Source organism: Panulirus ornatus, chromosome 15 (assembly GCF_036320965.1).
Source record: "Panulirus ornatus isolate Po-2019 chromosome 15, ASM3632096v1, whole genome shotgun sequence".
Classification (NCBI taxonomy): domain Eukaryota; kingdom Metazoa; phylum Arthropoda; class Malacostraca; order Decapoda; family Palinuridae; genus Panulirus; species Panulirus ornatus.
This window is the reverse complement of record NC_092238.1, coordinates 30,097,212-30,111,902: the sequence shown is the minus strand read 5'-3', so window position 1 is coordinate 30,111,902 and position 14,691 is coordinate 30,097,212. Positions and strand designations below refer to the sequence as shown.

The 14,691-nt window shown below is 46.5% G+C and overlaps 2 protein-coding genes across 3 annotated transcripts in view; one reads left to right on the top strand and one right to left on the bottom strand.

Annotated features, from left to right (window-relative positions):
* Positions 1 to 3,419, bottom strand: part of LOC139753812 (uncharacterized) — a 446,936-nt gene extending 443,517 nt beyond the window's left edge. Inside the window, exon 1 of the mRNA XM_071670702.1 lies at positions 3,051 to 3,419. The gene's annotated coding sequence lies outside the window, so the exon portion shown is untranslated. The remainder of the gene's footprint in view (positions 1 to 3,050) is intronic.
* A 478-nt stretch (positions 3,420 to 3,897) lies between these two features.
* LOC139753610 (uncharacterized) lies at positions 3,898 to 7,518 on the top strand. 2 transcript variants are annotated; one of them, XM_071670230.1, is made up of 3 exons: positions 3,905 to 4,168; positions 4,682 to 4,964; positions 6,222 to 7,518. In XM_071670230.1, the coding sequence occupies exons 2-3, from the start codon at positions 4,731 to 4,733 to the stop codon at positions 7,077 to 7,079; spliced, it is 1,092 nt and encodes a 363-aa protein (XP_071526331.1). In that variant the 5' UTR covers positions 3,905 to 4,168; positions 4,682 to 4,730; the 3' UTR covers positions 7,080 to 7,518. The 2 variants fall into 2 exon arrangements, with proteins under 2 accessions (XP_071526332.1, XP_071526331.1); XM_071670231.1 differs by lacking the exon at positions 4,682 to 4,964 and having other exon boundaries at positions 3,898 to 4,168.
* The last annotated feature ends 7,173 nt before the right edge of the window (positions 7,519 to 14,691 follow it).

Sequence of the window (14,691 nt, the reverse complement as noted above, 5' to 3'; positions counted from 1 at the left end):
AGACAAACTGACAAACAGACACACAGGTAATTCCGAACAGACGTATTTAGAAGAATAAACAATAAACCGAAGAACATTGCCTCTTGCGACCCAGTTACCTGTCTTGTTCCCGTGGGCCCGCCCTGCCTCCCCTGCCGTCCATACAATAGCCATCACAGTGGGAGCCGTGGGCGGGGTGCAGGGGAGCCAGGCCCAGGCCAGCAGGGCAGGGTCATCCTGACGTTTGATTACACACAGGAATCACTCAGACGTGGCGACAGCCTCCATCCCGGTACTGCTCTTGCCTCCAGCACTATATATATATAGATAGATAGATAGATAGATAGATAGATAGATATATATATATATATATATATATATATATATATGTATATATATATATATATATATATATATATATATATATATATATATATATATATATAGAGAGAGAGAGAGAGAGAGAGAGAGAGAGAGAGAGAGAGAGAGAGAGAGAGAGAGAGAGTACCGCCCACGTATTCCCTGCGCGTTGTCGAAGGCGACTAAGGGGGGCGGGAGCGGGTGGCTGGAAATCCTCCCTTCCTGTATTACTTTCCTAAAGGAACGGAGCGAGAAGCCAAGTGAGGAATTTTGCCTCTAAGGCACAGCCATATGTTCCTGCCGCTACCTCGCTCACGCGGGAAATGGCGAGCACGTACGAAAAGATAAATATATGAAATCAAAGAGCTGCTGAAGAACAGCTAGGACCACTGTGAGTCAAACCCACCTGATAACTCCTTAACCTCACTTGACCTTACGTGATCCATCCCTCCCCCCCGCCCCACCACATACACACACACACACACACACACACACACACACACACACACACACACACTTGACCTGGTTTCTCCTGGAATGAGAATATTCTAGAAAGTTATGAACATCTTCGTCTCTGGAATCATAATTAATAAATCCCCCCCCCCCCCCCACCTCCTCCTCCCTCCCTCAACCCCTCCAGAAAAAAAGAAGAAAAAAAGATTGAAAGAAAAAGAAAGAAAGCTCGATTCAGCCTTACTTCATGAATATGAAATATGGTGATGAGAACTTAATTCATACAACATAAACAACTTTGCTCCCGAATGCGAGATAATGTACACAAGACTTGCCCCCCCTTCCCCTCCAGAGGGTAAGGAGTTCTGGATATGTTTGGCGCGGGGCTGGAAGGGGCTGGACCCGTGGGATAGGAGCAGGAATTAAGGGGGGTTGGGGGCAGTTTGATGGAACGATTGCGGAAGAGAAGAATGGAAAGGGATGAGGAGCGCCAGCGTGAAGCGGGTATTGTGGCACGCCATATATAGCAGCGCCCTCTTTATGAAATGCTCATCTGCGTAAGATGAACTAACATACTTAGGTGCAAGTGTGACGCCGCGTATTGCGTAAGACTTCAACCTTTCCCTCGGATCTAGGAGAGACATTTAACCCCTCCATCGGATCTCGGAGAGACATCTAACCCTTCCATCGGATCTAGGAGAGACATTTAACCCTTCCATCGGATTTAGGAGAGACATTTAACCCATCCATCGGATTTAGGAGAGACGTAAACCCTTCCATCGGATCTAGGAGAGACATCTAACCCTTCCATCGGATCGAGGAGAGACGTAAACCCTTCCATCGGATCTCGGAGAGACGTAAACCCTTCCATCGGATCTCGGAGAGACGTAAACCCTTCCATCGGATCTCGGAGAGACGTAAACCCTTCCATCAGATCTCGGAGAGACGTAAACCCTTCCATCGGATCTAGGAGAGACGTAAACCCTTCCATCGGATCTAGGAGAGACATAAACCCTTCCATCGGATCGAAGAGAGACGTAAACCTTTCCATCGGATCTCGGAGAGACGTAAACCCTTCCATCGGATCTAGGAGAGACATAAACCCTTCCATCGGATCTAGGAGAGACGTAAACCCTTCCATCGGATCTAGGAGAGACATAAACCCTTCCATCGGATCTAGGAGAGACATTTAACCCTTCCATCGGATCTCGGAGAGACATCCACATCCAAAACACTCAATCGAACGTCATCTCTCCCGACGAGCGACGAGACAGCACACGAGTAGAGTCGTGGCAGGCAAACAGTCAGTCTCTCTCCCTTTATCTCAACCATATTTTAAGAGCTTACTTAAAAAAGAGAAGATCCTAAATTGAGGACAGCATCAACCTCAACCATACAGCAATATCAAAGCAGCAGCAACTTCAGGGTTTTTTAACTTACACTGCAAAGTGTATAAAAGTAAGGAAAGTACCACCAAATATGTAGTAGATTAATAGAGTAACATAACAGCGCTATACAATCACTACATAGACATGTAGATATGACTCTATGCTACGTATACCACGATATTAATCTCTCTCTCTCTCTCTCTCTCTCTCTCTCTCTCTCTCTCTCTCTCTCTCTCTCTCTCTCTCTCTCTCTCGCCCACAAAGAAGCACTCAAAACCCCCACAGAAATGTCAGTAAGCCACTGGCCTGACCCTCCACCTATGTAGATCACCTTTACTTACACTGATTTGATCTACCCTGATACTCTCTCTCTCTCTCTCTCTCTCTCTCTCTCTCTCTCTCTCTCTCTCTCTCTCTCTCTCTCTCTCTCTCTCTCTCTCTCTCTATCTCTCCCCCGAGAGCACGGATCTCTTGTCATTCCAGCGAGATGCCGTCGCTTCTGGAATCATAATTCGAATTCCAGGGATGATTCCAACTCTGCCGTCCTGCCTTGCGTATCAAGACGACTGGAAGAACTAATTTACATACACAGAAGAGAAAGAAATCGTGTTCTGGCATGGATGTGTTGCAGGCGTTTTTTTTCGGAAGAAGGAAGAGAGATTCTCGAGGGATAATGAGCGAAGGAAGGAAAGAAGGGATGGAAGTGTAGGGTGGGGCGGGGCGGGCTATACATAGGGTTGGTGAAATGCCGAATACCTGGCATCTTTTTCACCCTCCCAAATGGAATGTTAATTAATGCAAAAGATCTAATTGAATGTGGATAATCAGCTGCATATTTCATGAGGTCTCCCTCAACCCCACAGGCCTAACCTGGGATTTCAGGTTTAGTTGGGAGTGGAGCACGGCGCGAGGTCGTCCCTCTCTTGCCGTGGAGGAGGAGGTGGTGGTGGTGGTGGTGGTGGCCGTCGTCCACGACCCTACGTCGTAATGGAAGCTGTGACGACCTTCAATATCAAGGAGCAGACACACACACACACACACACACACACACTAAAACGATAGCTCATATTTTTCTGGAACATACACAGGTGTTACCGGACTCCGCCTGCAGGTGGCGACCACCGCAGGCAAAAAAGTTACCTCGGACGAGGTTACGTCGTCGTCAGGCGTGGAAGAAGACATTTCTGCCCCAGGGTAGTTCACCTTCAACCTGCGCAGCTTCGAAGATGGAAGGACCAAGTAGTAAGGTACCTAGTGTTATACAACCAAACTCACTCTCTCTCTCTCTCTCTCTCTCTCTCTCTCTCTCTATATATATATATATATATATATATATATATATATATATATATATATATATATATATATATATATATATATATATAAGATATTGCTCTATAAAGTTGAAGGACCGAGCCATCACACTGCATTATGGTGGTGTTATACCACGCGGTGTGACACTCCTGCACCGTCAGAGGGCGTCACGCCTCCGTCACGTTACGCTATGTAGCGATCCTGGGGCACCGGGCAACGTGAGACTCCCGCGCCACGTTAGCACAACCGACGAGGAAAAGTTAAGCAGGAAATACTGGAGGGAAAATCGAGTTGGCTTATTCCACTCGCTCTTCGTCTTGCCCATATCTTACCCAATTTTCCTCCTTCGCTTGCCCTAAACTACCACTTAGCTCTTTTCTTATAACCACTTCCACAATTTTTCTTTCGTTTTTTCTTATCTTTATCCCATATCTCTCTCTATATATATATTCCCTCTCTGTACCTCTTCCTTTTCCCTGTTCTCTTCACATGGCTTTTATGAGCTCGCCTTCCTCCTGCATACCGCTCCCTCTCCCGCGGCCACGCACCGCAAGGCACGAATCCTACACTCTTCTCTCTCTAGCGTCTCGGTGTGTTAGTGCGGTGGTAGTGCGGCAAACACGATGCCAAACAAGAAGAGGAGACTGGTGTTCATGGCTTTGCTCTGCATGACGGTGAGAACCTGCCCCTGTCTATGTCTTTCCGTCTGTCTGGCCACTGTCTTTCTGTCTCTGTACCTCACCCGTCAGTGTCCGTCTAACTATCTGTTTGAACGACTAAGTGCCTTGTTTGCCTCCTACTTTGTCTCGTGGACACCTTTTGTGTCTACGGCTTATCGAAACTGCCTATACGCTTAACTAGTTGTCGACCCTATATGCATGCTGGCCTGTCTGCTTGTTTGCCTGTCCTACCAGCTTGTTTACCTTGCTACCCTACTTGCTTGCTTACCTTTTTGCTCAGCAGCTTGGGTGTTCTTCACGTTGGCATCCGTGTCTCTATGTAACCGCTCGTTTGACTGAACAGCTTGTCTGCATATACTACCTCCCTGCCTAACCGGCTTGTCTGGGTCTCTCTGTCCACCTACCTATACATACCTGTTTATCTGTCTACCTCCTCCTCCCCATCCCTGCTTGTTGCCTGTCCTCTCTCCCTGTACCTACATCATCGACGTCTCCGTCTCCTGGAAGGTGTGGCTAATGCTTGCGTTGCGCGACGGGGCAGGAACGGCCGACGGCGATGATGACGAGGTGGCAGACGACACAGACGAAGAGTTCCAGGGCGAGGCTCCGGGGACCCCTGGAGTACAACGACGCTGGGCTGCTCTCGGTCGTACGCGAGAGGTACCTCACGCCTCCCTCCCACCTCCCATACGCCCTCCAGAGGGAGCGGAGGGATTCTGACGCCGTGGCGTACAACAGCTACATCGCCCTGGACCCAGCTTACGTCCCCCTGCAGAAGCTATTGCTGAAGGTGAGGTGATCGAGGGGAGACGGGAGGTCGCCCCGGTAGGGATGGGAACGACACTCTATCCCCGATCTCTTATCCTTCGCTTCCCATCTATCCTATACGCGTCCCTTCCATCTGTCGTCAATCCTCACGCCGATCCATCTATCCTATACGCGTCCCTTCCATCTGTGGTCTATCCTCACGCTGATCCATGCCAACCTATCCCAGGGGTTGTGTTTTCTCCGATCTTAGCCTATCCTCAGGCCTCTCCGTCCTACCAGTCTTTGATTCTGTCTATTCATACCTCAAATATCATTACTTTTCTAACTCAGGGTAAAAATCGCTGGCCGGCGTGGTTACAGAGAGGAAAAATAATTCAATACGAGTGGGAGAGATCAGAATGATTGATATCAGTGGGGGTCTGTGAAGAAGAGAAAAACCATATATCTTTTTTTCCCCGAATGTGTGCCCATCTGGACGTAAATACATGTCTACGAAACACATACGTCACACACACACACACACACACACACCCACATGTCCGTTTACGGAACACACACACAGACACACACACACAAACACACACACACATACGCACACACACCCACATGTCCGTTTACGAAACACACACACACACACACACACACACATATCCGTTTACGAAACACACACACAGACACAGACACACACACACACACACACACACACACACAAACACACCCACATGTCCGTTTACGAAACACACACACAGACACACACACACACACACACACACACACACACACACACACACACATGTCCGTTTACGAAACACACACACAGACACATACACACACACACACATACACACAGACACACTCACATGTCCGTTTACGAAACACACACACAGACACACACACACACACACACACACACACAAACACACCCACATGTCCGTTTACGAAACACACACACAGACACACACACACACACACACACACACACACATACACACAGACACACTCACATGTCCGTTTACGAAACACACACACAGACACACACACACACACAAATACACACAGACACACCCACATGTCCGTTTACGAAACACAGACACACACACACACACATACACACAGACACACCCACATGTCCGTTTACGAAACACACACACAGACACCCACACACACACACACAGACACACACACACACACACACGTGCGTACAAACGTGAGTATGCGTACGTTGTTCTGCGTTACTGTCTCTCTAGGTCGCGTCTGATTCACGACTCTCCCCTGCCAGGTGTTTGAGGGCGTGAGAGACGGGTTCTTCGTGGAGGCCGGAGCGGTGGATGGCGAGTTCCTATCCAACACCCTGCTACTGGAGCTCCGCCAGGGATGGACGGGCCTGCTGGTCGAACCAGACGGGGACATGTACCGCAACCTCCTGCAGCGGCACAGGAAGGCTTGGTCGAGCCACTCGTGCCTCTCCCCACGCCCCTACGCCTACAGGGAGATCCTCATCAAGTACAGTGCCAACCCTGACACGGAGCCTGGGGTCAGCATGTACGCCAGGGGTCACGGTGTCCTGTCTAGCCACGAGGGCGTGTCCCCGGGGATGGTAGTCAACGGGGACTCTGGCGTCGACCAGCCTCTGTACGAGTGGGTGCAATGCCTGCCCCTGGCTTCCCTCCTGCTGGCACTCAACACCTCCCACGTGCACCTCGTGTCGCTCGACGTGGAGGGCGCCGAAACGCACATCCTCCGATCCTTCCCCTGGCACAGCATTACCGTCGACGTCTGGCTGGTGGAGCACATCACAGCGAAGGCTACCACCCCCGGTGACGACCGCAGCCGCGCCACTCACAACCACAACGCCACCCACGCAAACGGGGACACAGTCCATCACTCCTCCGACAACCACGCCACCAACACCGTCACCGCCGCCGAGGGGCCTCGCCAGCGGCAACGACCCGACCTGCAACGTGAGGGTCGTGATGTCGAGTTCGTAGACTTCTTCTCGTCCAAGGGTTACGTGCTGTATCCTTCAGACACAGCAAGTCTGCTGGACAACTACCTCTTCATCAGGCGTAACTCTAGTGTGTACAAGGCGGAGTTCGATGACGTTGGACAGAGTAGAAATGCCGTGTTGAACAGGTGAATAATACAGGTGGCATCATGTAGAATACTGTATCGAAATCTATTTCATAGTCGCTGAAATACATTAGAGTTCATTAGAACTAGATTAAGTTAACTGTGGCGCGAGGTGACGGAAAAAAGTTAAAAGTTATCGTTTTATATCTTACGACTCTCGTAACGTTACCTGGACACTTGCTGCTCTCATAAGATGTAAACAGCAGGTAGCCACATTCTGGATGAAGTGAAAAAACGTTCAGTTGTCATTCATGTCAGGAGAGATGACCGCTCTGCCATGTTAAAGTAACGAGTTAGAATGATGAACTGCATCATGAAATTGGGCCCGTTGAAGTTAGCATTATTCAACATCATGCAAATATATTACCATGCAGTGATATCATACATGATAAATGAACACTTCATAAAACTGTACACGAAAAATAAACGTGTTATATGTTGCACAATGAATTAACATTTTACCAGACTGTGCCCAGTAGATTAACATGTTATGCCGTGCAATAAATCAAAGTTTCATAGGACTGAAAGCCATAGATATGCATTCTATGTTATTCTCAATAAACCAACATGTTATATGGTGTCTCACACAAACCTCACCTCCTTGTCCTACGCCGCAAGGTCGGTTCACTTTCCCCCTCTTCTATAGTGCATTTCTTTGGTTTTTGCTCCCGAGAGTTGGCTGGTTGTGTGCCCCCTACCACTTCTTAGACCCCACATTACTAGGCAAGCTGCTGCTCACATGATTACTGTGTGGCCGTTGGCAACTCAAGGGTGGGCCGTTTTGATAACTGTTTCTTCCCCTACACCTCGAAGCTTTGGAACTCTCTACCTTCTCAGGTCTTCCCCAGTCACTATGACCTGGCACTTTTTAAAGGACATGTTTTTCACTTCCTCCAAAATTCGTAAATACATTCCCTTGTCTTTTCTTTTCCCTTTCATAATTCTGTCTATATTCCAATTAAGGCCCGGCCTTGATGTGAACTTTTCTCTGTGATTAGAGCCTTCAAACATATAAAGAAATATCATCAAAGTTAACAGAATATACGACCTGGATTTTCCAATTATCAATAGAAAAAAAAAGTATAAACTTGTGACAAATGAGCTTCATGATTAAATCTGTCACTCATACGAAACATAAGTGAATGGATGAAATAATGATTCATTGTTATTCACATCGAAAGCAAAACAAGCTATTAGGACAGTGAGTGAATGGTTGCTAGTTCAAGAGGGAGAACTGAGTGTATAATTTTGTGAAACAGTTATTGAAAACATGAATGAGAGAGAGGGACAGTCAATACCTGAATAACTGGGTGTGACTGAACAGGTGAATGAATGGCGAGGTGAGGAAGTTGGACAGGAAATGAATAAGTTAATCGGTGAATAAGTTGGTGACGATTTCAGCCACTGTTGGACAGACTAAATAACTTAGTCGAGAAAAAGAAATGTAACAATGAAATATACAAATCATTCATTGAATAAACACGGAGATGAAAGAGCGAAAAGTCAATTATTAATTGATGAAATGAAACTGGGGTTATGATAAGGGAATATATCGTCGGACAAATAACGTCGAAAATCAATAGATCCAGTATGCAAATCCCGCCCAAGTGGCTCATTATTCATGCGAGATGTTTAAATCATTCTACGTTTGCTGAAGCAACAGACTATCATTAGCGAATCGGCTGCTAGTATGTGGGTCATGGGAACAGAAAAATGAAAATAGATTGGCTCGATGATAATCATTCATCTCTGTTTGCCTTGAATCTCTCCTATTTTCTTCCATTCTTTTTTTTCTTTTTTTGGCGTTTCTGACCATGACTGCAGTCACATGCACCTGGTCGCGGCAGTCGGTCCACAGTCAACCTAGCTGTTCATCCAACCCTGGAGGTTGGCCGATATAATGGGTACGTGAATCACGCTAGGGTATATATATATATATATATATAATATATATATATATATATATATATATATATATATATATATATATATATATATACACTAATCCACCTTTGCAAAAGATACATGGAGAGGAAAACAGTCAAGACTAGACCCAGTAACTCCCACACTTGAGGAAAACGTCATTCCCTCCAGAAACAGCAGTTCACTCATTACCCTCACCATCAATCAGGGATAAGAATCAGGTCCCACCAGTTCAGGGCTGGCCGGGCTACTACGTAATTAGGTCTCCCTCAGAACTTCCCCCCCCCAAGCTCGCTAATCAGGGCCATTGTTATCGAAGTTACTCTGGGATCAGATAGCCAGACCGGCTGTCACTGATAAGAGTGATTCCCTTGTCAAGAGTATCCCAGAAGAAGACCTCTCGTGTTGGGTCAGGTTGAATCGAAGACCTTCGGAGGAGTCTGTGAGGAGGCCAGGGTGTGTGTACGGTAGGTAGACGCTGGCCGCCATCGGTCGGTGGGCGGCGGGCGGCGGGGTGGACGTAGACAGCGATCTACTACTACCGATCTACTACTACCGATCTACTTAAGAAAAAGGAATGATGTAATTAAGTCTCTCTCTCTCTCTCTCTCTCTCTCTCTCTCTCTCTCTCTCTCTCTCTCTCTCTCTCTCTCTCTCTCTGTGTGTGTGTACGAGTGCGTCTCTCTCTCTCTCTCTCTCCCTCCCTCCTCGGGGCTCAGTCTATTCTTGCTGTTTCGTTTAATTTGGTTTTAGTTTGGTCGTGTCGGCTCCGGGATGTCGGCCCCTAATTCCTCCCTCGGGTCCGGACTTACATCTCCTCAGAGGCTAATTCAATTCTAACTTTGCCCGACGCAGGACAGTGCGAGAATGAAATTTAGAGCGAGAAAGACAGGGAAAGAGAAGATCCTCCCTCCCCCTCCACACACACACACACACACACACACACACACACACACACACACACACGCACACACGCACAGATTCAGAGAAAGGAGGTCATTCGCTCCTAACCTCTTTCACATTCATGAGACAATCAACTCCATTTTAGACAACCAGAGGAGGTTGGATGGGACTGTGTGTGTGTGTATGTGTATCTGGCCGACGGTCAGAAGGCACTGACACACACACACACACACACACACACACACTACCACATAAGGAGGAGTGGTTAAAGATGATGGACCTTCGAGCGAGAATAAGGCAAGGGAGACTCCTTTACTGAGAGGGAACAAAGGATGCAGGCCAGAAGAACCTTGTCCACACGGTGTTGGAAGGGACGCATGTCACGAGGAACCTCGTCCATGCGGTATTGGTTCCCGTTGCCAGTGGTGTACTGCAGGACTTCCTCTTAGGACCACTGCACTTCTGGTTCTACGCAAAAACACTCGGCTAGAAGGACCTGGAGTGTTTACCACGAGATATCTGCGGTGCATTAGGCCAAAACTAGAACGTGCTTCCAGAATTTGGTCACCGCCACTACAGAAGCGTAGAGAGCTAACAGATACCCATAGGGAGGTCAACACATATTGTACTAGAATTAAGAAAGACGAGTTTTTTTGCGAGGTTAGACGCCATAGATTTCTTCGGCATGGGAGGAGAGAAAAGTAAGGGGTGGCCTGATTATGATCATCAAATTTCTGAATCCAGTTTGTAGACGTTAACAGTAAATAGACCTCCGAAAGGTGCAAGACTAGACCAAACAGAGTCCATAACATGGACTTAAAAAACTAGTTTTAAAAAAGACGTAAACAAGTACTTTTGATAGGATAAAGGTAGTGGATGAATGGATTAGAATGAAAACTGAGTGATGAAACTATGAATGCTGACTGCATAAAAGATTAAAAAGATGTATAATACACTTTGAGAGATGGGAGAAGGGAGGGGCCCACGGTTGTAAAACTCCCTCCGCCTACAGTAGACACACACACACACACATCAAAATGATTATCTGAGAGCTTTGTATCCTGTACAGATATCCAGCAAGCTTCCTTACTGTAAAGAATATGCATCAATTCCCTTCGGAACAATGATGCCATTGGAACAATGTTATTAATCAGCTTCTCATTTCCAAAACCAGAGACGGACGAACCCACAGAATATTACAACACAATAACATTAAATGATACAACACACAATTTCCCATCAAACATGTCATCATATAAACGTTTGTAATGTTATCATTTCGCGGTGTATGATGAAGTAAATTGTTGCAAGCGCCGTTTCGCTCACTGACGAATTAACACCAAATTAAAAGTGAACTTTCTGTCGCTCTTTCATCTAACATGGAAAGTCAATTCATCCCTGATCTTCTGCGTAATTCAATTCAATTCATCGCCATGAGATACGTTCATTTCAATCTAACAACCGACAGAAAACGAACAATTCGACAAACGTTTCATATCTGGGGGGGGGGGGGGGGGGGTCTGACGATCCATTTTCTTTCGTATTTCACCCTTCCCCCCCCCCCCCCCCCCACCCACATTACTGCAAAAGATGAACAGCGGAATTCAAACTGCGAGAGACCACTGGGTGCTAACGAGACCTGTTTGTGATAGTGGACGAGAAGAGGAATTCACGAACTGGTGGGGTGAGTGTAAAAAAAAAAAAAAAGACATACTGATATTTCAAAGAGAAAATGAAAAATATGTGAACTATTCCACGCAACAAAGGGGACACAAATAACAGTCAGTTTTAGATCTGAAATGACCAAATCTATCGCGACCAAATCTATCGCGTCTGCCCCCAAAGGCTATCTATGGTATTGCTATTCACAACTCTAACATTAAATCATTCTTTATGTTAACGATATGTCGTTAATCTCACGCCGTGTGTTGATGAACTGTCGTTAATCACACACGATCTGCTCGGTAAATAATTCGTTGATCTCAGACACAGATGCGATTCGTAACCAGTGACCACAAACACGGTTGCATGTTTCGTATTCACCAACTGCATCCACTTGTTACTCTCTGACAACTACAACAAAGAAAAATTGCAGTTTCAGTTCATACTCTTTCACCGAAATTACTGCAGCATTTCGTATTCTTTGGGGACAAATGCAGTTGCGTTTCGAATCCTTTGACCACGTATGCTACTGCGTTTCATAAACTTTCACTGCAAATACGGTCAAACTCTTCGTCCCCTTTGATCCCATGACAATCTGCATCTCTGACCCCGAGTGTTCCATTCCACGAACACAGAGGTCAGGCAGTACGTCCGTCCCCTCCTCCATGACCTTACATGATCTTTCACACACACACACACACACACACACACACACACAACACACACACACACACACAGATTATGACAGCCCTTGACGACTATGCATGACATGCGAGTTTAACATGCACGTTCCATGAAGATTCGACTTGTCCCGTTACATAAGACGGCTCCGACAAGGAGGGATTGGAAATATTATATGTATCATCTGTTGACTTCTGTAAGGTAGATCGATAGATATACTAACTTTTAGCCACAGGAGTCCTTTCTATCCTAAACTATATATTATATATTCCTAAGAGTCCACGGGGAAAATGAAACACGATAAGTTCCCTGGGAACTTATCGTGTTTCATTTTCCCCGTGGACTCGTAGGAATATACTTGATCACGCGCAAAATTGTGATCCTTTCCAATATATATATATATATATATATATATATATATATATATATATATATATATATTGGAATAACGAGGTGTTCCTCTTAGACACTAGGGGTCCTGTTCAGATGTCGAAACTTCTTCACTTCTAAACAGTTGCTCCGTTTATATAAAGGATTGATTCGTCCTCGTATGGAGTGCTGCCCTCACCTCTGGGTTGGTCCAAGGTTTGTATCCTTACTTGACAGAGTCAAGTCGAAATCGGTCCGACTTATAAATTCTCCCAGGCTAGCTTCAAAACTTGACTTTCTTGCTCCACGCAGCAATGTTGGTTCACTTTCCCTCTACTGTCGTTATCACCTTGATTTTTGCTCCTGAGAGCTGGCTGCTTGTGTGCCCCCACCAACTAGCCAGACCACGCAATATTTCGGCAAAGCAGCTGCGTCCCATGATTACTGTATGGCCGTTGGCAACTCGGGGGTGGGCCATTTTGATAACTGTTTCTCTCCCTACGCCTCGAAGCTTTGGAACTCTCTACCTTCTCATGTCTTTCCCAATAACTACCACCTGGTAGATTTTAAAAGACTGGCTTTTCATACCCTCCAAAATTTGCAAATACATTCCCTTGTCTCCTCTTTTTCCCTCTCATAATCATCTCATAATATATATATGCGCCAACATTCGCTGCCATATTCAGCAGGAAAGGAGACATCTCCATTCCCATCTTCACTACACCCTCAATAAACTTATACTCTTGACAAATGGATCTTCACTACACTCTCTTCATCCCTGACCAATGACCTGACTTTATGAGCAGGGTAGTGTAGATATGGTAACGCAGTTAGTTGATGATAATACTGTAATGAGTGGAAGCAAGATGACTCCTCTCTCTCTCTCTCTCTCTCTCTCTCTCTCTCTCTCTCACTGGCTTGTTAAAGCTGCCATGTCCGGGGCAGAGGTTGCTTGCGTCCCTTTCTCTTGACGAGCTGGAGTTCTGTGGGATGTAAAACTAAGGGTCTCTTCAAAGTGTAAACTAAAGGTTCTGTGGGGGTGGACTGTAAACAAAGAGATTCTGTGGGACGCGTAAACTCGGGTGTTTCGCGGATGTGTGAACTAGGAAAGGTAGCGTGGGATGTCAACAAGGACTTCTATGGCATGTGAACTGAGCGTCTGTGCGTAACGTAAACTAACAGACGTCCCGTGGAGTGTAAACTACCACGAGACTATAGCATCTCTCTGTGACGGCGAAAGTCTGATGCATTCCCACTGTCTGACCTCGCCTTGTGCAAGTCACTTGATTACACGCATCCCCCTCCCAGCAGCTCTTGTCACTGTTCTCTCGTGACGTCCCACAATTCCAGCTCGGGGCTCCCCGATAAGGCAAATCCTCCCGCCACTCACGTTAACTCGGCCGGTCGATGTTCTGCAGGTGTGGCGAGGGTCGTCCGCTCGGGGTTCTTCCTGACGAGGAGGAGGACGAGGAGGAGGAGGAGGAGGAGGAGGAGTCCCTTCGGCAGAGGTCTTCTTCGTAGGGATGGGCTGGCGAAGACGAAGTCTGGAGCACCTAGAGAGGTGTGCGCCTCCCGGGTGGAGCTGGTGGTACGCGATGGCTGTTCCAAAGGACTTACTCATTTGCATACCAAATGCTGAGTTTCCCATACATAATCTTGATTCCTTTCTCCTCTTAAGAATATATTTCATATCCTCTGCTTTCTCGGTTTGTTCTTTTTATATATATTTTCCTTCACTCGCTTCCTTACTATATCTTCCGTCTATATTACCTTTTCCAGTTTTCTTCAGACTTTTAAAAGTTTAGAGTATTTTTTACGTATTACATATACAGTATGCCAATGTCTCTCTCTCCACGTCTTGCTTTTGTATCCTTCTCTCTCTCTCTCTCTCTCTCTCTCTCTCTCTCTCTCTCTCTCTCTCTCTCTCTCTCTCTCTCTCTCCCCTGCCGTTCCGTCTGTCCAACGCCCCCCTTCTCTGATCTTCATTCGGTGGTGTTAGCTCCAATCTTTCACTCTCCCCATCTACTCCTCCTTCCTCCTCCTCTCCAACTCACCCTTTTATCAGCGATTTGCCTCCCCTT

Coding starts and splice junctions, on each gene's coding strand:
- LOC139753610 (XM_071670230.1), top strand. CDS start 4,731: ATGATGACGAGGTGGCAGACGACACAGACGAAGAGTTCCAGGGCGAGG. Junction 4,965..6,221: donor TGCAGAAGCTATTGCTGAAG/GTGAGGTGATCG, acceptor CTCCCCTGCCAG/GTGTTTGAGGGCGTGAGAGA.